The sequence below is a fragment of the Cupressus sempervirens genome, chromosome 3 (genome assembly GCF_028749045.1).
Source record: "Cupressus sempervirens isolate cs-2001-9-10 chromosome 3, ASM2874904v1, whole genome shotgun sequence".
NCBI classification, from domain to species: Eukaryota; Viridiplantae; Streptophyta; class Pinopsida; order Cupressales; family Cupressaceae; genus Cupressus; species Cupressus sempervirens.
Genome location: NC_143120.1, coordinates 849631972 through 849657232, shown reverse-complemented (window position 1 = coordinate 849657232; position 25261 = coordinate 849631972). Strand labels below are relative to the sequence as shown.

Sequence of the window (25261 nt, the reverse complement as noted above, 5' to 3'; positions counted from 1 at the left end):
AGAACAACAGCCAGAGGCAATGCTTATGAATTGCAAGTGTGAAGATATTTGCGGTATGAACCAGACTGGTACATTCTTTGCAGATATCACAAGAAGTAAACAGAGAGCAATAGAGGTTGGGAAAACAGTTGCTGGTCCATCTAATACTTGAAGTATACCAATTTTTCCAAGGGGACAGCCTTTAGCAAGCGAAGAAAAGTCTGCACTTCCGGTACCACCAACTTTCGTTGACGGTGAGAATGATGCTACCAAAGCTCAGTCTAAGGTTAGTTTTCCTCCTTTTAACATTCTTGACAGTATGAAGAAAGCAAATGAATACATGTCCAGGTGGGATTCTTTGAGTATATCAGGTCAAAAGGACCTTTTGCAATCAGCTCTATCAGATTTAAGTATTTCTAATCAGCCTAGTAAGGAAAAGCCCGAGGTCGTCATGACTAATGCTGATATAAATGAAAAAGGGCAGCAGGTTTCAACCATTAAATCACCACCTTTTCATGTATCTTTGATCACAGGAGACCACATAGTCCACAATTGCATGATTGACTTAGGTGCTAGTAGCTTTGTTATGCCTAAACAGATTGTAGATAGGCTTGGTATTTAATACAAGCCTCTTGAAAAGGGAGTTGTGCAGTTAGATGGTATTGCTATAAATACCATTGGGGTCACTAAAAATCTTAATTTTACCTTGCAGACTTGCCCAAATTGTACCATCCCACAAGATATCTACGTCATTGAGTTACCTCCTTACTTTTCTATATGCTTATCAAGGGATTTTATAGCCAAGATTAGGGGTTATTTCTCATCAGATTGGTCACATGTGTTGTTTAGAACAAGGTATGGCACTAAAGTTACTATCAAGTCTGAACCTGTAGCCAAAAATCATGTTGAACCATACTCGTGAAGTCCTATTTATGCCAACTTATTAGTAAGGGATCAAGAAGAACAACCTATGATTCAAGAAGGTAACACTCAAATAACAGATATTCCAGATATCCTCCTTGATCATTGGGCTGCTCAAAATCAGGTAGAAGGCCCGTGTGAGCATTTGGTGCACACTGGTTTAGGCATGTATTGGATGCATAAGACAGATTCTATCATGCCCAATCTGGAAAAAAGTGTAGCACAACAGTTCATGCAGCAAGGTAATCAGGTATGGGAGTTTTCTTTTGACACTGCAAGGAACAAAGTTGGGGCTGGTTGAGGTTGCATGGTTATTTCCCCAAACAATGAAAGGTATTTTTCAGCTTTTCGATTTTTTTTAATTGTTCCAATAATACTACGGAATATGAGGCCCTAATCCATGGATTCGAATGGGCAAGAAAAATGAGATTCAGCTGCTTGAAAATCTATGATGACACTGAACTATTAGTCAATCAGGTAAAAAACCTTAACATCAACAACCATGAGCTGCTTAAGTCTTACAAGCATAGGGTAGGGGATCTTCTTGATGGTTTTGATGCATTTAATCTAATTTCCATACCCAGAAATCAGAATAAGCATGCTAATAGGTTGGCTGCCATTGGTGTTGAATTTGACATTCCAAAAACAAGTCAGCAATAATAAAACTAATCAGCATGTTAAAGTGAATGTTAGACCTGCTATACCTGATAATAACACATGCTGGCAAGTATTTGAGAATGACCAATAGATAGTCAATTTTTAAAGAGAAGTTGAATTCTCATATGCTAATCAGAAAAAGTTCCAGCATCAACATGATGACCCTATCATTTAGCTTACCAAAGGGGTTTGATCACTCTTGAATCTATTTTTAATACTGATGATGAAACCAAAAGGTCCAAGGTATGAAGAAGTTGAAGTTTTTAAAGGAAAAGTACTCAAGCTGGGCAAGGTATGTATGGTAGAAGAGTAGCATTCATTTATTCATCCTTTTCAGGAGTTTGGTGATGTTTTTGCATGGGAGTATATTCATTTGAAGGGATTTAACCCCCATCTAGCTCAACATACCATTGAACTAGAACCTGATGCTAAACCGATAAGGAAAAAATAGAGGCCTTTGAACCCAAAGTTAGAACCCCTTATGCAAAAATTGCTGAACAAATTAATTGAAAGTAGTATTATCTTACCTATTAAGCATACCTCATGTGTATCAAACCTTGTCCCTGTTAGAAAGAAGAATGGGGAAATAAGGCTCTGTGTAGTGATGCAGAGCATCTACCAAACCCAACCAATCCATAGGATCGTTGATCCCTTCAACATCAATTCAGCAATTTCATTATTTAGAGGCATCTCATGAGCTAAAATAAAACATATTTCAACACAAGTTTATTAATATTTCTCCATTCACACAGTCTAAGTTCTATGCGGGATTGTGTTATTCATAACTTTTAATCCCATCTTCTTGTAAAACTCTTTAGTGGAATTTTCCCAAACTAGGCCTTTAATAACATATCCAAAGCTGAGACCAATCCAACTATTCATTTATAACTTGTGGTCTCTGCACCGAAACCCATTCTCACTGTCATAAACCAGAACGAATACATGTAACCTTGAATAGGGAATCCAATATCTTTCACAAAACAAAACCAAATGATCTCAAACCAATTTCATATTAAACCATTATGAGTCTAGTTTCCAATAATATAATCCATTCAGTTTTCCAATCCATAAATCATTATATGAGCACAAATCTTTGCCTACAGCTCCATTGAAGATATTGAAACACTAGTTTTCACTAAAAGATCTATAACTTTAATAAATATGCATACAAATGACTCAAACCAAAAGGAAAGGAAAGATTATTCTCATATCTTTCTAATGAGTCTATGTAGAGGTCATAAATCATTCACATATGTCAGTACCAAACACTTCAACATGACTGTTGTCAGGGAATCTCAAATCTGCAGACAAACACTTTCACTAAAATACTCAAACTTGAATGAAATTAATCCAAACCAAAAACAGAAAGAAGATAAAGTCATCCTACCATCCAAATATATAATTATATATGGTTTTCAGACTGTAAATTACTGTACAAGGCCTGGAAATAGCATAAAAATAGTTAACACCAATCAAAATAGCTGAAGATGAATGCACAAACTTGTACCAAAATGTTCTCCTCATTATGATTTGGAACAACCAATACATGTTATTTATACTATTTTAGGCACTTAGAAACCATAAAACTACCCCTATGACCTTTCATCTTCCTTTTTGCAACATTTTGCAAAAATCTGCAATATTACAACTTTGTAATTTTGCACTTTCTTGACAACTTTTAAGACACTTCTACAAAATGACCTCAATCTTAGTAAAAACCTTATAGACATGTGAAAATTCCCATTTTAGAATGTTTTAAATTCTTTCTATCCTTTTCATGGCTTTGTATACAATTTTGACCCTTTGAGCAATTTAGGTCCTGAATGGACAACTTTTACAATTTTGGCTTTCAACCTTACATTATTGTTCCAATTGACTCAAATTAATTTAATACATCATGAACGACTAAACTGACATTAAAATGATCATGTTATGAACTTTGGCCTCCTAGTATTCTTGTCTTCTTAGGTGCTCCTGCACCATGTAGATTTTCGGGATTTAAATAGAGTCTCATTAAAAGACTGTCACCCTCTACCTTCTATGAAGCAGATCCTTCAAGTAGTTTCGGGATCTAAGAGATTTTCTTTGTTAGATGGTTATTCTGGTTATAATCAGATTTTAATAAAAGAAGAAAACCAGTTTAAAACATCTTTTACCACTAAATGGGGGACCATGGCATATAAAAAGATGTCCTTTGGTTTATCCAATGCCGGGGCAACTTTTCATAACTTAATGTATAAACTTGACTTGGTATACGTGGATGACATTCCCCTCTTTTCCACAAATCAGAAGATCACTTAAAGCACTTAAGACAGGTTTTTGAAAAATGCAAAGAGTTTGGGATATCTCTTAACAACAAAAAGTGTGTTTTTGTTGTTCATAAAGGCAAATTGCTTAGTTATATTGTTTCAAAACTAGGTATCACCATTGATCCTGAAAGAGTTATAGCAATTTTAACCTTTCCTTTGCCAGCACACAAGAAAGGTTTGCAGAGTTTCAATGGTAAAATAAAATTTGTTAGGATATTTATCCCTGACATTGCAGATTTTTTGAGTCCACTAACTGCTATGTCGAGAAAAAATATTCCTTTCAGCTAGACTAAAGATGGAAAGAGTAGTTTTGAGCTCATTAAAGAGGCACTTGCAACAGCACCTACACTTATAAATCCTGATTTTTCTAAGGATTTTGTTTTATATGCCTATGGGGATATTGATTCTATCTCAACCATGTTGGTGCAGTGCAATAATGAAGGTCTAGAACAGCCTATGGCATTTTTCAGCCAAGGAATCAAAGACTACGAGCTAAGGTACTCTTTTTTAGTAAAACATGTGCTTTCTATTATAAGAAGTTTGAAGAAATTTAAGCACATATTGTCTAATAACAAAGTTTTTCTAATGGTTTCTCATCCAAGTGTTAAAGGATTCCTTCTGAGTAAGGACTTAAGTGATAAAAGAGATGAATGGATAACAAAGGCAATGAAATATGATGTGGAAATCAAAGTGACCAAGTTAATCAGAGGAAAAGGGATGTGTGAGCAGCTTGCTAATGCTGTAAGCAACAAAGAAAAACATGACCCAAAGGTTGTTCTGGTTTTACAAGATGAAGAACAAACAATTTCAGTTTCTTCCACTGATTGGGTGCAGCAAATGATTCATCTTCTACAGACTGCTAAATGTCCACAAGGTTTAGATAAGGCCAAAAGAAGGTATTTCAGGTTGCAATCAATTCTTTTTTTTCCTTTTGGATGGTTTTTTGTTTAGAAGAGACTTTAATGGTGTTCTCTTGAGATGCCTTAAAGCCAATCAAGTTGAAAAGGTGTTGCATGAATTCCATGAGGGGTCAGTTGGAGGTCACTTTTCATCTAGAGCAACAATGGAGGTCACTTTTCATCTAGAGCAACAATGGAGGTCACTTTTCATCTAGAGCAACAGCTCTCAAGGTAATGAAGGGAAGTTATTATTGGCCCAATCTATTCAAGGATGCACACTTATGGGTAAGAAAGTGCAAAGAATGTGCACTATTTGCTAGAAAAGAGAAAATGGCAGCTTTTCCCTTGCAACCTATTCAGGTTGAGTGACCTTTTATGAGATGGGAGCTGGATTTTATTGGAGTTATAAAACCCCCATCCAGTGCTGATCACAAATGGATACTAACAGCTACAAACTATTTCACTAAGTGGACAGAGGCACTAGCACTTAAAGAAGCTAAATGAGGGTGTTGTCCTAATTTTTATGAAGAGTTGGTTTTCAGGTTTGGAGTTCCTAAATCTATTATCTCTGATAATGCTTTAGCTTTTACTAGTTTAAAATTTCTAATTGGGCTGTAAAAAATGGGGTTTATTTGAACACATCTTCAAGTTATTATCCCCAAGGCAATGGCCAACCAAAATCTACAAATAAGAATTTGGTCAGAATTATTAAAAAGACTATGGAAGGTAATCAGAGAACATGGCATACCCAGCTGAAATCAGCCATGGGCTGATTGAATTACTCAGAATAGGTCAACTAGGCAGTCACCATTCAAACTTGTTTATGGAAAAGAGGCTCGGTTACCTATATCTCTGGAGTTTCTTGCACTGGACTTGGCTAACCAGCTTGATATATTGGATGAAGTACCAATGACTATAAGGTTGGCTCAGCTTTTTGAGCTGAAAAAGACAAGAATTGAGGCCTTAAGAAGCATAGAGCATCATCAAGCACAGATGAAGAGCTCTTCTGTAGAGTGGAAATACAACTAAAGTTCACAGAGATATGCAAATGATACAGAATAATGCAATTGAGATACACATAAAGTAAAACATAGAATGTCCCTTTAATATCACAATACCAATAGGCGAGGAAATGGTTTCTTTATTCATACCAAAACATCATGCGTACATTGACAATATGCCAAGTACTTATAGAAGGGTTGGTTGGTTGGGAGAACCAACCGACACATTCCCTCACCTCCTAACTACCCAACCCAACTTAGCTTTAACAAGTACTAAGCACAATAGTTACTTTATTCTGCCTACATCTATCCCCCCAAAAAAAATAAGTCGTCTTCCAAACAACTACTGAACATGAAAACAACAAAAAGAACTTTGATTTTAAGAAGAGGGATGGGAGGATATCCCTATACTCAGAGCTCCCTGTAGCCATTGCAGGTCACATTCAACTATCTTTTGTTTTGTCCAAAGACCTTGTAGTACCCTTAAGGCGTCCATCTTCTTTGCTTCTGCTGTGGCAATCTTGCCTTCTAATTTAGCTTTCTCTATCTTCCAGGCCTCCTCTATGGCAACTTTTTCTGCTTTCCACCAATCTTGAAGAGTTTGCATTTCCAGCCCCCACACCTTAGCCAAGCTTTTTTCCTACTGAAGTTCTAAGAAGGTCCCCCGAAAGGAAACTTCCATAGTTGCAAGGGCCTCCATGAGAGGCGGCGATTGTTCCTATCGACCACAAATGATAGAACTACTTGTCCATGTAGTGGCCATGTCCTCCTAGGAATATCCACCCTGCTCTAATAGTCCCCAATTTGTATGGCAGCCAGTCTGCATAAATACAGTCAATGCTTCTACTGTTACTATGACAGCTTCCAGATTCTAAGACCTAGCCTGTTGCATGAGTTCCCTGGTAGAATGCTCCATGGCATGCAATTCGATGAGAAACAACTCTGCCTTGGCTGAAAAAGAGGTTGTGTCAGGAGGCTCCCCACGCTCGCTTTGTATCTCTATCTACTCCTCAACAACTATCGGTAGAGGGGAAGACACCATGCCTTCTTCCTCAAGTAATCTATCAACCTCCTCCAGGAGAGTATCCACCATAGCCGTCATACTCTCTAAAGGGTGAATTTATCCCTATTGATTATCCCCTGCTCCTATCAACTGCACCAAGAGGGCAACTGGATGTACTATTTCTGGCCCTAGAGGTGTCTACAACCTCACCTTATGTGCACACTTTGTCTGACATCTCAAATCTATTACTTTAGTATAGGTGTGTTATTCTGGGGAGATTAGTTGCGCCACCCTCAAAAGTGATAATCTCAAAGCCCTCCATGTCGAAATTTGTTGCCTGTCGCCTACTACTTCGACTCTCTCCTAGTTTGGGTAGGAAATATCTCCTATAGTAATCCCTATAGTAATCCCTGCAACAGTTCCTTCAAGGTCACAGTTATGGTAAATCTTCGGAGATTTTGATCTTCCAGTTGGAAGTGGCCCTTCCGCAGGTGGTAAGAAAGCAACTTCCCTTGGGGTTCCCTGCAGGTGACTTAGGCGGATCTGCCTCCTGTGAATCTGAGGAGGATTAATCTGTATCGTTGGCCTCCTCTTCGGAACTTTCTTTGTCCTTCTCATCCTCTTTGAATGTCTCCGCCATAACTGGTTGTTTTGATTTCTTTCTCTTTGGTTCACCACCGTTGTGAGATCCTACACTCGTGGTGTCCATATGGAACAAGTATGTCATGGCAAGTTTGTAGGGTTCCACCCTACTGGCTGTTATCAATGTCCCTCGGTGCTCGTTGCTCACTTGAGTCCTTACTCCTAAAAATAGAGCCACTACATGATGGGGCGTGTCAAAAGCCCTGTGTCTCAACCCCATGAATTCTCGAAGTCTGTCAAAAAGAAATTGAGCCCAGTTATACACCTGTCCTTTATACAATCCATCCACAATGGGAAACATCCAAAGGGCAATGTCTGAATTGCGGTTGTTGGTTGTAAGCTTACTTTTTACCAAATCTACAATACATCGTCATCATTTACAATGAAAATTTTCATGAGACCCCTGTTGTTCTTCAAAATTCCTTCCCATTCAAGATTTGTAAGATCTTTTCGGCACATTAGTTTCAACTACTTCTTATTCTCTACTGTTGTAAGGGTTTTTTCCAGTTCCTACCCTCTATTGGGAATTCTGAAAACCCTACTTATTTCCTCCACTAAATAGGAAACTATTACCTGCTGCTGGATATACTGGATTATAGATTTAAGGCATGATCTATCATATCCTGTGACTAAATTCCGTAATATATGTTCAAACTCCCTTAATTCAAAGATTAGCATAAAAATTATTTTATCTACCTCGGCTGTGCACAACGCTTTTTTCAGAGGATGATCTCCTTCCGCTTTCTACCACCATGTCTTGCATTCACTTCTCATCACATTTTCAAACATGATTTTCTGTGTCATTTTTCCCTTGCCTTTTGCCATCTTTCTTATCTCTTTCTTTGCTTTTAGTGTTGCAGGTTTCTTCTTTTTGGAATCAATAATGTTTCCTCTACAGGGGTTTCCTATACTTAATTTCACCATTGTGTGGTGATGCAACACTTCCAAAATTTCCTTAGTTGTTTGTATGTGCCAGGTGTACCAGCCATTTCTATTCCATGACTTTCTGCATCATTCTCTACGGACTTCTTCCTGATTCTGTATGGCCGTAGTATATGCTTGTACGGCGAGAGAGTAACTGCCACTGTACGATTGTTAAATGTGCCTCCCTTCATACGGAATTGTTCTGGAGATGGTGAGTACAAGTAAGGCCCCCTCGTATGGAAATGGTATGGAGTGTGGGTTCCATACGGGCTGCTTGCTTGGTCTCCTTTGTACTGTTGTACTCAATGTCTTCCTACCGTAGGGTAGTCTTAACCTCTATTGCCTATCATACAGCTACCTTCGTATGCCATGCTTCATTCCCCTTTCCTTGTACGGCTGATCCTTTTCCTTTCTCCTGTTCTGTAGAGCGTATGATTAGTTCCTACCGTACAGCTATTGCCCCTCGTATAGCTATTGCTCTTCGTACAGATATGGCTCCTCGTACAATTGTGTCTTCTTGTACGACTATTACTCGTATGAATATGGCTCCCCATACGAATATTGCTCTCCTGTGTACAACTCCTCTTTCTGATACAGCTAGTACAGCTATTCCCTATAATTGTTGTAGTACGACCTCTATATAAAGGCTTCCATGTACGGCTGCTATATGTAGGTTGGCAATAATGGTGATGTTTTGTCCAACAATCCCTTTATATGAGTTAGGGTAAAGGTTTTCTATTAGGCCACTTTTTTTTTTTCTTATTTGTTCATTTCCTCCCTCCGTACTTATAAAGTAGTCGGTTACCCATTTATTCCTTTCTTCATATGCTTTTTAACTTAAACCCATTTACTAGGTCTCTAATAGGTTTATTATCTAGAGTAGATAACTTTATTGCCCCATTCTCTTTATACTCTGTATACCCCTCCGCGTATCTTTCTTCCGACACAGATTCTTGTATTTGCAACATATTACATTCTGCATGGAGAACTTCATAGTCTCCCATTTGCCGGTGGAATAATCCATTAAGGGAACTTGTGTCATCATCTAAGCATTCCCCTAGTCTGAGTACTCCTGCCTTGTCTGGTTCCATCCCTTCATAGTCTTCCCCTTTGGAATCTGATGCTAGGTCCTGACTTACTGACTGGTTCTTGAGATCTATGATGTACTTTCTTCTTTCAGACTCAATAGATAGAGTATTTTATTTCCAATAATGGGTGGCTTTTGCTGTAACCAACCATCCTCTTCCTAATAAAGCATCGTACCCTTTCTTCTCTAAGGTGATGACCACAAAATCTAGAAAAAATTGCTAAGTATCGACTATGACTTTTTGTACCATCAAGGCTCCTATACTCTTGATTCCGTGTTGGTTAGCTCCCACTAGTTGAAATGTCGGTGGCCAGAGTGTGGGTTTTCCTATTTCCTTCCATGTTTCTTCACATAAAACATTTACATTGAAACCTACGCCAACAATAGTATTTGACAATTTGCACCCTAATATCTCCATTTCCACTACCACTAGTGTTCTCCCCATATTCCTATAGTGAATAGGGTATTGTTTTTTGTTCGTGCTTCTCCTTCCTTCTCTTTTTAGAAGTTTCTCCTCTTAGGCTTGCCCCCTATGTTAATGCTACATGTAGTTGGGGTAATGTTTCTAATAAATCAGCAATTTTCACTAGAATGGTGGTTTCCAATACTTGACTCACAATATTCGATACACCCCTACCCAAAGTAGGTTTATCTGCCCTTGTCTTCCCTTCCTCTCCCATGCTATCTTGAATGTCCTTCTTTGCTTCCTGAAATCTTTCCATCTCCATAGAAGCATCTAGATAGGCTAATTTTTTGGCTTCCAACCTCATGACAGCAAGGATTTCACTTTCACGTTCTTCAATTTCTAATATAATTACCCCCTTCCGTCCGGGGCAATTGGCATCTTCATGATTGCCTGGTCCACACCATTTACACAACATTCCTCCATTTTGTCCTCCACTCTGGCACTCTCGTGCAAAATGTTGTCATGTCCCCATTTTGGAGGCAATTTGATTTAATTAATTTAATTAATTAGGTTGTCCAAAATAATGAATATTTTATGAGGATGACTAATTAATTATTTTAATTAAATAAATAAGTAGTATTAAGTTAATTATTTATAAAGTTATCAAATAAATAAATATTAAAAAGTAACTTTATATTTAATTAATTTAATAAAGTGACTTGAATTATAAAATATTTTATAAAGTCACTTAATAGATAAAATAAAATAATGTTCTAGAAGTTTCTGGAGAAAGTGGAGAAAAAAGAATAAATAGGCACCCCGGGCTTCATTCTGATCATCCAATTGTTTATTTCTCTCTTGACATCAAATTGTGATTTAGTCCCATAGTCTATTGTGGAGCCAAGTGGTTTCAGATAGTCAGTTGATCTTTGGGAACGAAAACTCCCTTGGATTTGCATAACTGAGGAAGTGAAATATCTTCTGAAGGGTTGCACATTTGGAGGTGATACTTCAGTTACTTCAGCTAGGGCATCATTGGGCCTAAGGCCATTTTTCAACATTTCAGCATTTCAGGAGGCATTTTTAGCAGGGCCGAAATTATTGGAGGTCATTTCTAGCAGGTCCGAAATTATAGGAAGCCATTTTAAAGCAGAACTGAAAAAAAGCAGACCAAAAAAGCAGGCCGAAAAAGAAGACCTGAAAAAAGTAGGCGGAAAAGCAATCCGAAAAAGCAGCTCCGAAAAAAGCAATCCGGAAAAGCAATTTGAAAAAGCAAATTCGGAAAAAGCAAGTGGAAAAAGCAGATCGGAAAAAAGAAAAGCGGAAGGGGCAGCATTGTAGAAAATTATTACAGCAATCTACAATCAGGTTCTTCACTTCTCATTTGGCATATTTTCTGAGAAATGTAGGTTTTCAGCTGAGTACAAAATATAGCTTCAGCACTTCACTATTTTCATATTGTACTTGTCTTTGTTTGCCATTTGGCATTATTGGTATCAAAGGAAGGCTAGGATTTTGCAATTGAAAGAGCATTGTAATTTTTAGACTATCTATATTGCAAACCTAGAGTTTGATGATCAACTTATTAGTTTGCATGCCAATTGTTTGACAAAATGTCAATTGGCTGTAAGTTCTCTTTTTGGCATAAATAATGTTATAATTTTGCATACTAAGTGTTTATATTAATGCCACTTGGTTGTAAGTGCATTAATGCCATCCTAGGTTGCATCCAAAGTATTTGTCATAATTACTAATTGTTGTAGCTACATATTGCAAGTAGTTTAAGTCACATATTTGTATTCAATATTCCAAAATTAGTTGCACATTCATGTTGGGTCATTGTTTAGACAATCTAGAGTCTTTTGTAAGCATTCTCTTTGATGCAAATCGAAGCAAGAGTTATTGCAGCAATCTGAAAAGTTATATCAGTCATATGACCCCTTGTATGCAAAGTGTTTGACAAAGTTCTTCGAGCCTTCAATCAGCATTTCAAATTTGAGCAGGGTCATTACAGTAGTATCAAAGCTTGCTTGCAAAGTGTTTGACAAAATGTCAAACCACTGAAGTATAAAGATTTTTGGTGTTTGAAGAAGTTATAACCTGTTGGGGTTATTACAGTGGTATCAGAGCGGTTCCCTGCCAGCCTGATTGGGTTATTTCAGATTGAATTCAATTATCAGTATGGCTTTAACAGGAGACAAGGATTTGGAAGAAAGAATGCACAATGTAAAGAAGAAATTAGATTGTCCATTTCAGCAAACAGAGGACCTTCTAAGAACTTTGGAGGAGTTGGAAACTTATTTAGGCAAGTTTGATCAGTCAAGACCCAATGCTATGCAAACAGCTTTATCTCCAGCATTTGGTTCGTTGGTTAAGCCCCGATTATTGAGACATCATGATGAGGTAATAAGACTTACAGCTCTCTCTTGCATTAGTGAAATCATGAGGATAATAGCTGGCCTTGATTCTTATGATGATCAAATTATGAGAGAGATACTTCATGCCACAGTAAAAAGCTTTGAAAAGTTGGACAACATCCGGGACCCTTATTTCACACAGAGGGCAAGATTACTTGAAGTATTTGCGAGGTGTAGATTTGAAAATATTATGCTGGCAATAGGTTGTATTGGTGACATTCGCAGGATGTTTAATACATTTTGGAATATTATGGACAAGTTTCATCCCAGCAGGGTATTGGCATCAATGCACTCCATCATGTTCACAATCTTGTTTGAGGAGGATGAAATTTCTAAACTTTTGGCAAAAGACTTATGGTATGTTTGGACAAAAGAGAGGAATTTGTCACCTATGGCACGTACGTGGTTAAAGAGTCTGATTGATAGGCCTAAGGATCGTACCTTCCCTATGACAAGCAGAAACTTGTATGAGGAGTTTAACAGACATGCGGATTCGATACAAGGAGACATTAGCACATCTTCAGGTAATGGTTTATCTGCATCATCTTCACAGGCAGAAGGGGTTACAGATGTTGTACAAGTTGAGCCAGTTGCATCAGAAGGTGATATCACAAGCACACCGGATTGTGTGATTGACACAAATAGTGATTACAGTACAATTGGGCTGGATGAAGTTACAGCAGTTGGGGATACTGTCATGTTTGAGGCTAGTAGCTCTTCACTTGGTTTGGCAAGCCAGCTGAAGACAAGGGACAAGGATATTGTCGCGGCTTTATCTCATCATGACAGGATGCATGGATTGATTGAGAATCACATTTGGATGATTCAACTGTAGGGACAGAAAGGAGTCACAACAAGTTCTTCTCGTGTTGACTTGCAAGCGATTAGGGAAGGAATGGGAATGATGAAGTTGAGTTATTTACATCTTCTATCAGATCATGACCATCTTCTTAGCCTTGTCAAAGACTATTTAGATGCCTTAAGGAGGAAGGAGGAGGAAGTTGACAGGCTTTCTCACGAGCTTGAGGACACTCGAGCTTCTTTGGTGAATACTCCATTGGCATTACAGGACTAGAAGATAAGCATGGCATGGAGTTGAGTTTAGTTTCATCTTGCACTCCTGATACTCAGCTTTCTGTGGCACGTAAATCATATATTGTCGTTGATAATGTTGCGAGTTCATCTTGCATTCACATCCAGGATACAGGGACAATGTTAGACAGGTATGTGGAGTTAGTTGGTATTGGTCATATTACTCAGGTGAGGAGTTTGCTTGAGTTACCAGCTGATTCTAGTTTACGGATATGGACTCAAGATTGTTATATTGGCGTTTGGGATTCAGTTGACTGGAGATCTTTAACACTTTTTGGTAGCAGTGATTGTTTGGGTGCTATCATGGATTTGATTAGCAAATTGCACGGTGTTGTCTTTTTTTGTGCCAGCAGCTTGTCCGATGTTGGTATTAGTTTTTATACACCGGTGTTGGGCTTTGTTCATATATCCAGTCGACCATTTTTGCTAGAATGTGTTGATGATCTTTCATATTTGGCAGTGTGTACAGATCATAGTTCCAAAAATCGCCATGAAATCGCCGAAATCGCGATAAGATTCATGGCTCCCGATTTTTTTGGAATCGGAAATCGCTGGTGGCGATTTTTTCTTGTGAATCGCCAAAATCGGCGATTCATGGCAAAAATCGCCAAAATCGCCATCGTGAATCTCCAGAAATCGGCCGCGGCAGCAAGGATAGAAAGTTCAATTTAAAAAAAAAAAAACATGTTTTATTTGCTTTCTAAGTTGACTTTCCTCTTTGTTATAACCCTAAAGAGCCTTCTATTTGCTTAGTATGAGTAGAAGAGAGGAAGAGTGAGAGAGAAGAAGAGAAAAGAGAATCCATAGGTTTCCAACCGGCAAGAAGGAAGAGCACTAAAGAGATCAGAAGTCCATTTGGGGAGGCCATAAATTGCATTGGGAGCATTAAGGAGTCAATATCAACACTCCTCGACTCATTTGCAAGCGGTAAGTGTTGGTTTTTTTTTTGCATGTTAGTGTAGTATGCATTTTTTGTTAAATTTTTTTAGTGTTCATTTGCAAATCTTGAATGTTTTTTATTTTTAGTTTTACTAAATTGCAAACTAGGGTTTGTTGTTTTGTAGTTTTTGTTTATTAGTTGCAAACTTTGATTTTTTACATGAATTTTTTTTATTGCAGCAGCCCTTTGCTTTCATTTTCCAATTTCCACAATGGGTAAAAAAGATGAATGCTGGAAATATAATGAAGAGTTTCCTGGGAGAACCAAATATCAAACAAAATGAAAAAATAAATTCGGGAGGTATCTATAGATTGAAATACCACATTGCTGGCATACCTGGCCATGATGTCACAGTTTGCACTCAACAAACCGTTGAGGCAAAACGCTCTTGTTTAGTGGCATTAGAAAAAATTGAACAAGACAAGTTGACTAAGAAAATGCAACTTGAAGGGTTAAGAGGTATTGGCTCCCGTGCTCCCACATCCGCAACCGCATCTACATCTGCAAGTGCATCTGCATCAGCTTCCGCATCCGTAGGTTGTGTTGGGGAGGGTTCTTCTAGGCCTCCTTTTCATCCTAGTGCTAGTGCTCATGTGAGTGTTAGTGGTAGTCGGTCTCATACTGAGACAGAGTTCAACACCAACCTATTGCGGCCTAGAGTGCGGAAAAGCAGAATGGATAGTTACTTTGTGCCCCGCACTACTCCTGGCTCCCAACCCACGCTCGAGGGCATGGGTTTGAACAAGGAGATTCATGATGCTGCCAGAAAAGAGATTTGCAAATTCTGGTACTTTTGCAACGTTTCATTTATTGCAGCCAGGTAATTGATTCTTTTTTCTTTGTTATCTTCAAAGTTAAAGTTAAAAGTAAAAGTAAAACTTTAACTATATCTACTTGTTTTATGATTTTAGTTTTTGACATCTAAATTTCTAATCAATATCATTATCTATTTGTGACAGGACTCCTTATTGGCAGAACATGATAGATGCAGTTACCATTTGTGGTCCGGGGTTTAAAGCCCCAACTGAGGTTGAGTTGAGTGGATACCTCCTGGAGGAAATGGTTGAGGATATGAGGCATGAGCTTGAGGACAACCGAAAGGAGTGGATCGAAAAGGGTTGCACCATCATGACTGATGGTTGGACAGATAGGAGGGGAAGAACACTCCTCAATTTTCTTGTATCCTGTGGAGGTGATTGATCATTCTACTTTCCTACATACATAATTTTGAATCGTGATTGACTATTTCAAATTTTGATTTGTTGATTGCTAATAGTAATTATAATTCGTTGTTTTGTTACTTGTAGGATATACCATGTTCCTCAAATCCATTGATGCTTCTGCTCATGTAAAAAATGCCACATACTTATGTGAGGTTATTGAGGAAGTTATAGCAGAGGTGGGGGAACAACATGTGGTGCAAGTGGTGACGGATAATGCAGCAAGTTATGTTGCTGCAGGTAAACTTTTAACTTTTGAAGTTTTGAAAATAAATTTATTTGAATTTTGAACTTTTTCTAATTCTAACTTAGAATTTCTAAGTTTCCTAAGTTCTAACATGTTTGAAATTTGAATTTCTAATTATCATAAAATTGTTGTAGGCAAACTTTTGATGGAGAGGCACCCCACCATATTTTGGTCCCCTTGTGCAGCACACTGCCTTGACCTCATGTTGGAGGAAATTGGCAAACTTGAGTGGGTCAAGTCATGTGTGGAAAGGGCAAAAAACATATGTAAGTTTATTTATAATCATTCATTTGTCCTTAGCACAATGAGGAAGTACACAGGAGACAAAGAGTTAGCTCGTCCAGGGATCACGAGGTTTGCCTCGAATTTCATCACTCTGCAGTCCTTGTTGACATCAAGGGATGATTTGAGGAGCATATTTGTTGGGCGGGAGTGGATTTCATCTTCCTATGCTACGACCACTGCAGGGATAGATGTGGTGGATTGCATATTTGATGATGATGGTTTTTGGAAACTTGCTAGAGAAATACTTAAGGTAATTTTATTGCAATTTAACATTTAATATTTTACAGTTTACTATGCTAATTGTTTAATGATTTAGTTTTACCTTATATTATTGAATTATTCTATGTTTAAGTTTTGACTCAAATTTTTGTTTTACTTTATATGTAGGCCACTGAGCCTCTTGTATCTCTCCTACGAACTGCTGATGGGGAGAAGCCCTCTATGAGCTACATATATGAGGGCATGGATAGGGCCAAGGAGACCATTAGAGCTCAGTATGCAGCAGTGCAGGAGAAGTATGCCCCTATTTGGGACATCATTGATAGGAGATGGCAGAATCAGCTCCACAGACCCATCCATGCAGCAGCTTACTTTTTGAATTCGGCATTTCGTTTCCGTCCTGACTTCAAGGCGGATGAGGAGGTTCTCACCGGATTATATACAGTGATCCAAAGGTTGAGTACTGATGAGGATAGCAATGCTGCAATTATTGAGCTTGATAAGTTCAATAATAAAGAAGGGCCACTTTTCTCTAGCAGGGTAGCCATAGATGCTCGGGAAACAATACAGCCAGGTAAAAATTAAATAATATATTCAATGTTCATGAATCTAGATTCTAAACTTAAAGTTGATTATGTAATTTTAGAGTTAACTTGTAATTTGTAATTTGTAAATGAGACTAATTATTTTTATTTTCCCTTATTTCAAATAGATGGTGGCAAATGTTTGGGGCCACAACCCCAAAACTTCAAAAAATTGCCATTCGTATTCTGAGTCAGCCAAGCAGCGCTTCTGGATGTGAGCGCAGTTGGTCCATGTTCGAGCACATCCACTCGAAGAGGAGAAACAGGTTGACAGTGCAGAGGTTGAATGATCTTGTCTTCGTTCATTACAACCTCCGTCTTAGGATCAGACAGATTTTGGGCACTGACTCCTCTCCGATCATTCTGGAGGAGATTGATCCAGAATCAGAGTGGCTCACAGAGGTTGTAGATCCAGTCTTCACTAAGGAAGACCGTGCGTGGATTGACCAGTTGGATATAGAGGCTGAGGCAACTAGAGCACGTTCTTCAGGCATTGGTAGACGCACACGTGCACGCACAGACACAGGCCCTAGCGACATTCGTGAGCCCATCTTATATGCGGGAGATATGGCTCGACAGTCCTCTAGGACCTACATTAGACGCCTTGCTACTAGGCAGACTGGATACTCAGAGGCTGAGGCTGAGGCTGTAGCCGAGCTTGAGGATGATGTTGAGGATGATGATGACTATGAGCCTAAGGCTTGAGCTGGAGCCTTGTTTTTATATTTTGTTTACAGATATTGATACTGAATCATTGATAGACATATGTTTCAAAGTTTCAAACTTTCATGGATCTTCATCTTAGATTCTTACATAAATTTATGATTTGATGTCTTATGGATCATCTTACATACATTCTATGATTTAAATCATTATGATCATTTGATTTCTATTTACTTCAGCTAGCCTACAATTTACATTTTACAATCTTAGATAACATAGTTACGTATGTGATGGATTTTATGTTTCATGTTTATGTAAAGTTTTAACTTCTATTTGATGATGTTATAGTGTACTTAAGTTATATTCAATAAAGGGTGCATGAAATAAGTATTAAATTGTTAAAATCTTTAAATTTAAAGGGTTTTTTCAAATTTGCCGATTCATCGCCGATTCATTGTCGATTCATTGCCGATTCACGATTTGATTCGGCCTTGCCGATTCCGATCCGATTCCGATTCACGTTTCTTTGGTACAGATGAGTCCCAGGATCATATTGGCATTGATGACATCCAAGAGGATGCAGTGGGCAATTTTGAAGACTTAGTTTCCTTGGCAGTCTCTTTTGGTACAGAGGAGTTGGACAGCAGTGCTACAGTTTTTGATACTCCGTATGTTGATATGAGCTTTGGAGTTGATTCGCAGGATACGGATGGTAATACTCTAGAGACCAATAACTTTGAGGATACTCCTTTAGACAATGCGTCAGAGGAGGTTTGTAGGAGACAGTCTAGCCAGTGCCATCATGTGTCTAGTCAGTTGAGAGTTAGTGAGAGAGACATTGCTATCGCTTGCCAGCATTTCGATGTTGCTCGTCAGTTGTTAGCAGTTTATGGATGGGATTCTCCTACTAGTGATGAGCAAGGAGGCAGTTATCTTTCCTTGATAGAGATCCACTCTTTATGGGAGGCTATCCGGATTCTAAGACAAAATTATATGCAGTTGGTAGCTGACATAGATTATCTTATGGAGTGGGGGAGTACAACATACGATGCATTATTGGCCAAGGAAGATGAGGTGAGTGAGCTTACTCAGCAGCTCGAGGTGACTTCTGAGATTCTTGAGATTACGCAGTTGGCTTTCGAAGAGTCACAGTTTCATTTGACTAAGGTGACCATGGAGTTAGAGCGACTGCAGTCTTTACCAAATTCTGTACTGTCACAAGCTGTGGTATCTGGTGATCCGAGGATGTCCATGGTCGAGATTGTCAGAGACGGTGGAGATGGGGATGCATCCATCCTTGATACTAACATTAGCATATCGGGTTCGTTCCCACTAGAGTCAGGTTCAGTTGAGTTGGGTGCTGCAGCAGATTGTTGTGGTATGCCTGACATGGTGGTGGCCTCTAGTACTGATGGCACGGGAACTAGAGATGTTGTATCAAAGATCATGTGTGATGTTGGTGAGCCAGCAGTTGGCATGGTTCCTGCTAGTAATACTACTCCCTTGGCGATGTCTCCGGAGGTAGTAGTCAGTTCTAGCTTGGTTAGTGATCGATTGCAGTTAGTTTCATCTGGATTGCAGTCTGAGCCACTGACTGAGATTGGTGCATTCTATCGACATTACACTATGAGGTATGCTCATCAATTTACCTTTGATGACCATGTTGATGAGATGATGATACAGAGATGTACTTTGGTTCCTAGTACTTGTCATCAGTTATGGGACGGTTTGACACCTCGAGATGAGAGTTGTGATGGGCATGACATGGCAATAGGTTCTGCAATTGATAGCTTGATAATACATGACTTAGAGCAGGAGTTTGGGAGTGATGCTTCAGCGGTTGTTGTTATTGATTCTACTCCTTTGGCTATGACATCTCCTGACTTAGATAGTGATCAGTCACAGTGGGTTGTATCACTTGTTCATGGTGAGCTACTGACTGAGGTTGGTTCTTTTTATCAGCATTATACTGCAGGGTATGTACATCAGTTAGCATTTGATCTTTGTGTTGAGGAGTTGAGGGCAGGCAGATTTGGTTTGGGTTTCATTTCTTGTTGTTTATCTTGTGATGTCTTTTCGCCATCAGCGGTGCATGGGAGTTATGGTTATGAGACAGTGGCCAGTGATCTGCAGAGTTGTGTTGACTGTAGGAGTTGTATAGTGTGTAGATTCTCCATACTTGGTACAGTTTCATTCGGGAGTGTTCACCATTGTTGCAGGGTTGGATTGTACATTCCGTATAGGCCAGTGGGATGCGTTGATGGTATTTACTATGTTGGTAGTTTGATTTGTCCACTTTACTTGGGTTCTGATGTTCTAGGAGTTTGTGTCTCATGGGTTTCTGACTGTGGCAGTTGTGATTTTGGAGTTTGGTTGAGCTGTAATTGTCAGTTTGATTATGGATTCCTCTTGGTTATATTGCAGAGGATATTGCAGGAGCCTGTGTTGATTGATAGCAGTATAGTGCATGACTACATTTGGGATCCAGGCGGATTGATTGGTTTATTATTCAGCCATTGCTTGGGGACAAGCAATTTCAGGAAGGGCGGACTGTCATGTCCCCATTTTGGAGGCAATTTGATTTAATTAATTTAATTAATTAGGTTGTCCAAATTAATGAATATTTTATGAAGATGACTAATTAATTATTTTAATTAAATAAATAAGTGGTATTAAGTTAATTATTTATAAAGTTATCAAATAAATAAATATTAAAAGGTAACTTTATATTTAATTAATTTAATAAAGTGACTTGAATTATAAAGTCACTTAATAGATAAAATAAAATAATGTTCTAGAAGTTTCTGGAGAAAGTGGAGAAAAAAGAATAAATAGGCACCCCAGGCTTCATTCTGATCATCCAGTTACTTATTTCTCTCTTGACATCAAATTGTGATTCAGTCACATAGTCTATTGTGGAGCCAAGTGGTTTCATATAGTCAGTTGATCTTTGGGAACGAAAACTCCCTTGGATTTGCATAACTGAGGAAGTGAAATATCTTCTGAAGGGTTGCACATTTGGAGGTGATACTTCAGTCACTTCAACTAGGGCATCATTGGGCCTAAGGCCATTTTTCAGCATTTCAGGAGGCATTTTTAGCAGGCCCGAAATTATTGGAGGTCATTTCTAGCACGTCCGAAATTATAAGAAGCCATTTTAAAGCAGAACCGAAAAAAAGCAGGCCAAAAAAGCAGGCCGAAAAAGCAGACCTGAAAAAAGTAGGCGGAAAAGCAATCCGAAAAAGCAGCTCCGAAAAAAGCAATCCGAAAAAGCAATTCAAAAAAGCAAATTCGGAAAAAGCAAGTGGAAAAAGCAGATCGGAAAAAAGAAAAGCGGAAGGGGCAGCATTGTAGAAAATTATTACAGCCATCTACAATCAGGTTCTTCACTTCTCATTTGGCATATTTTCTGAGAAATGTAAGTTTTCAGCTGAGTACAAAATATAGCTTCAGCACTTCACTATTTTCATATTGTACTTGTCTTTGTTTGCCATTTGGCATTATTGGTATCAAAGGAAGGCTAGGATTTTGCAATTGAAAGAGCATTGTAATTTTTAGACTATCTATATTGCAAACCTAGAGTTTGATGATCAACTTATTAGTTTGCATGCCAATTGTTTGACAAAATGTCAATTGGCTGTAAGTTCTCTTTTTGGCATAAATAATGTTATAATTTTGCATACTAAGTGTTTATATTAATGCCACTTGGTTGTAAGTGCATTAATGCCATCCTAGGTTGCATCCAAAGTATTTGTCATAATTACTAATTGTTGTAGCTACATATTGCAAGTAGTTTAAGTCACATATTTGTATTGAATATTACCAAAATTAGTTGCACATTCATGTTGGGTCATTGTTTAGACAATCTAGAGTCTTTTGTAAGCATTCTCTTTGATGCAAATCGAAACAAGAGTTATTGCAACAATTTGAAAAGTTATATCAGTCATATGACCCCTTGTATGCAAAGTGTTTGACAAAATTCTTCGAGCCTTCAATCAGCATTTTAAGGTCAAATTTGAGCAGGGTCATTACAGTGGTATCAGAGCTTGCTTGCAAAGTGTTTGATGAAATGTCAAACCACTGAAGTATAAAGATTTTTGGTGTTTGAAGAAGTTATAACCTGTTGGGGTTATTACAGATGTCCCCATTCATTGGACCTCCTACATTGGATCATAGGTCTCCCCTTAGAATCATATTGGATTACCCTCCAGGGTGTGTTGTTGTTGTTGCTATTATTATTGCTTCCTCTTCTGTTGTTTCTATATCCTCCTGCTGAGGCTTCCGTATTTGTATTCTTTGGAGGGGTGGAGGGTGGTGTAGATTGCTCTCCTTGGGTGAAAAATGCTTGAGCACTCTATATTTTTAGATTGTAGGGACAGTCTTTGATTTCGTGTCCCAATACCTGACAAATCTCGCAAAATGCTTTCTTTGGACATGCCCCTTTTGTATGGCCTTCTTTTTCATAGTCAGTGCACCAGAGTTCCCCCCCTTCTTTTTCTTCCTTACTCCCTGCCACTTCTGTCGTCGGTAGAAATTGTGTATCGGCCGACGGGTCCCTTCGGAAAGGAAATTGTGTTTTGGCCGACGGGTTCCTTCGGGAAAGTTCTTGTTATGTAGCCGACGGTGAATAGTTTGTAGCGGACATAATGTATCTGGCCGACGGATACCTTCGGGAAGGTTCGTCGGAAAGTATTTATAACCCCTTCGGGAAGCATTGTATTCATCTGATCTTATCATTATCATATCATATGAGAAAAGCATAAGGTACTGTTGGCATATGCGAATAATAATAGAAGTTCTGCTGGTTGCTGTTCATGTTCGTATTCTTTGGTTGTGTGCGCTGCTTAATTAATCCATACGGTAAACATTTGGCGCCGTTGCCTGATGGATCTGGCACGCAGGCAGGCGGAGATGAATTAAATGCCGAATCAGTTGAACAAAGACAGGAGTAAGCTAAAGGAAAAAGATGACATACGCGTTGCGCAGGAAAATTTAATTTTGGCTCAACAGATAGAGCGTCGAAGGAGGTTTCAGAAGATTTCTGACGGAAGCAAGAGTGCGGAAGGATTGTTGAAAGAGACTCGACAACGGCTTGATTTGGTGGAAGAAGCGAGGGAGGAGTTTCTGAACCTGCATACGCCACGGGAAGAGAATCCTGACGGAAGCAGATCGACTCGCACGGCTCGGAGTGCAGAAGGAGCACGAGCGTGGAGTGACCTCTTCGTCCGAGATATACTTCCGGAACGGACAGCTACGGTTGACAAACCCTCTTCTTCAGAAAACAGCGCGGAAGCAGAAAACAGCGCGGGTGTTGAAAACAGCGCGGAAGCAGAAAACAGCGCGGGTGTTGAAAATAGCGCGGAAGCAGAAAACAGCGCGGGTGTGCAAAACAGCGCGGGTGTACAGAACAGCGCGGGTGTTCAGAACAGCGCGGGTGCTCAAAACAGCGCGGGAGTGAAAAACAGCGCAGGTACACAACAAAACCCTCGACATACAGTAATAATGGCAGGTCCGAAGGAAAAATTGCCTAAATTTGATGGTGATGAAGCAGCTGATCCCATTCGACATTGTAAAACATGTGAAACGATCTGGAGGGCGAATGGCATAACAGATACAAACGAATGGATCCGACAATTTCCCGCAACCCTACGGGGTGTTGCCATTGATTGGTTTACTGATGCCGATCCACAGAAATTGAATAGTTGGGATAACATTAAGAAGGAGTTCATCGCAGAATTTCAACTTTTGCGGGATGACAACGAAATTGTCTCCGAGATATTCAATACCAAGCAAAAGAAGAATGAAACTGTACGGGTCTTTGCTAGGAGGTTGAAGGACTTAATCAGTAAAATGGAGAATAAGCCAGCTGACGGGTTACAGAAACGATGGTTCATTGAAGGCCTTCACCCGAAGCTGCGGAAAAAGATGAAGATCGTGCCGCCATCCACATACAATGAAGCTTACAACCGGGCAATGAACCTCGAAAGTGATCAGAAGACAAAGAAGAAGAAGAAGACCAGCTCGTCCGATTCAGATGACGATGCATCCTCCGGAAATGATAGCAGCGATGACGAAGGAAGCAACAAGAAGGTTCGTGCCCTTCAGAAAGACATGCTTCGGATGATGAAGGAATTCAAGAACATGAACAAGGAACCTAAGGGCAATGACTTATGGTGCACGGAATGCAAGAAAGAAGGCCATACAAAGGGATCCTGCCCGAAAGAGCAATTTTGCGAGATCTGCCAGATTATGGGACACTCAATAAAGGACTGCCCTTTCAATTTGAAAACAAGAACACCGCAGCAAGTGTTCCTGACACAGGAGGCCTCTCCGTCCGAGGGAAACGGGCACACCAGTACGGAAGGTGCCACATCAGGCGGATATAGAAACAACCGGCGTGGTCCAAACAACAACAGCACCAACAACAATGGTGGCAACAACAACAATGGAGGAAGGAGTCGCATTCAGTACGATGCAAATGGTCGGCCAATTGTTCAATGTCGCGCATGCAATCTGTGGGGTCACTTCGCCCGGGAGTGCACAACAACAAATACACCGAAGTTACTATGCCGCTGGTGTGGACCTGGTGATCATGATGATACCAAGTGCCCAAAGTCCGGAGTAAATCTGATTACTGTAGGAACAGACGAGGAAGAAGTTCTGGCCATCACTCGGAAGCAAGCGAAGCTTTATCCTGACCCAGCACAAGAAAAGAGGAGACTGGAGGAAGCAAGGGCAGCAATCCAGAAAGCAACACAGGCAGAACCGACACACCTGAAGGACACGCCAAGTACTTCCGTACGGAATTGTGCAGAACAGAACATTGTACGGCAAATATTGCACACGGAAATACCTGTCAAGATAAATGATCTATTGCTCACAATGCCTCAACTCCGTACGGCCCTCGCAAATATAGTTCCGAGTGTTAAGCAACCTGTAGAGCAAGCCAATGACAAACAGGTGGGTACCACTGCCGAAGATCCGATGTTGTTGACCCTTTCATCTGGACGCTATCCAGCGGTTGTGGAAATGGGCCTTCTCGGGACAGTGCTAACAGACACGATCATCGACGGAGGATCCGGTGTCAATGTGTTACCAGAGGATACTTGGAAAAAGTTAGGACGGCCGACATTATGGCCACCTACCTTCCAGCTGTTAACAGTCGATCAACACGGAATCAAGCCCTTGGGCATACTCACAGCGCAACCAGTGACAATCGGAACACAACCATTCCTGTTGGACTTCGTTGTGATTCCTCTCAAGCGGAAGGGGTACGACGCCATTTTGGGTCGGGGATGGCTGATACAAGCAAAAGCAAAGCACGATTGGAAGAAAAATACTTTATCACTCGAAAGCAAAGGCCGAAAGTATGTCATCGATCTACACACTCAAATGGTTGGAGAAGAAGCTCTATCATCAGATTCCGAAGGAGAAGATGATGAGAGGAGGCAGAGTATGGAACCCGATCAGGAGGGAGTCCTACAATTGGAAGGAGATGATGATCTGGATTCAGTAAATGGTCTTTACCACTGGCAGATAGAGGATTATGAGCTCTTTCCAAGTTGTAATATGCTAAGGATCGACGAAGGTAAGAAAGGAGGAAATGAATGTCCGAAGGAACACAGAGAAGCCGACGAAGGAAATGAGTGTCTGAAGGAACATGGAGAAGCCGAAGGAAGAAATGAGTGTCTGAAGGAACATGGAGAAGCCGAAGGAAGAAATGAGTGTCTGAAGGAACATGGAGAAGCCGAAAGAAGAAATGAATG

General features: G+C 39.6%; 2 protein-coding genes across 3 annotated transcripts in view; one reads left to right on the top strand and one right to left on the bottom strand.

Moving 5' to 3' along the window:
• LOC149569439 (uncharacterized) overlaps window positions 1-25261 on the bottom strand; it is a 263359-nt gene that overhangs the window by 214301 nt on the left and 23797 nt on the right. The gene's annotated exons all lie outside the window — the stretch shown is intronic.
• On the top strand, window positions 14256-16958 carry LOC149569440 (uncharacterized). Its single transcript, XM_089822138.1, has 4 exons — window positions 14256-15469; window positions 15585-15737; window positions 15879-16279; window positions 16417-16958. Exons 1-4 carry the CDS (start codon window positions 15256-15258, stop codon window positions 16831-16833), a joined length of 1185 nt encoding a protein of 394 aa, XP_089678264.1. The 5' UTR covers window positions 14256-15255; the 3' UTR covers window positions 16834-16958.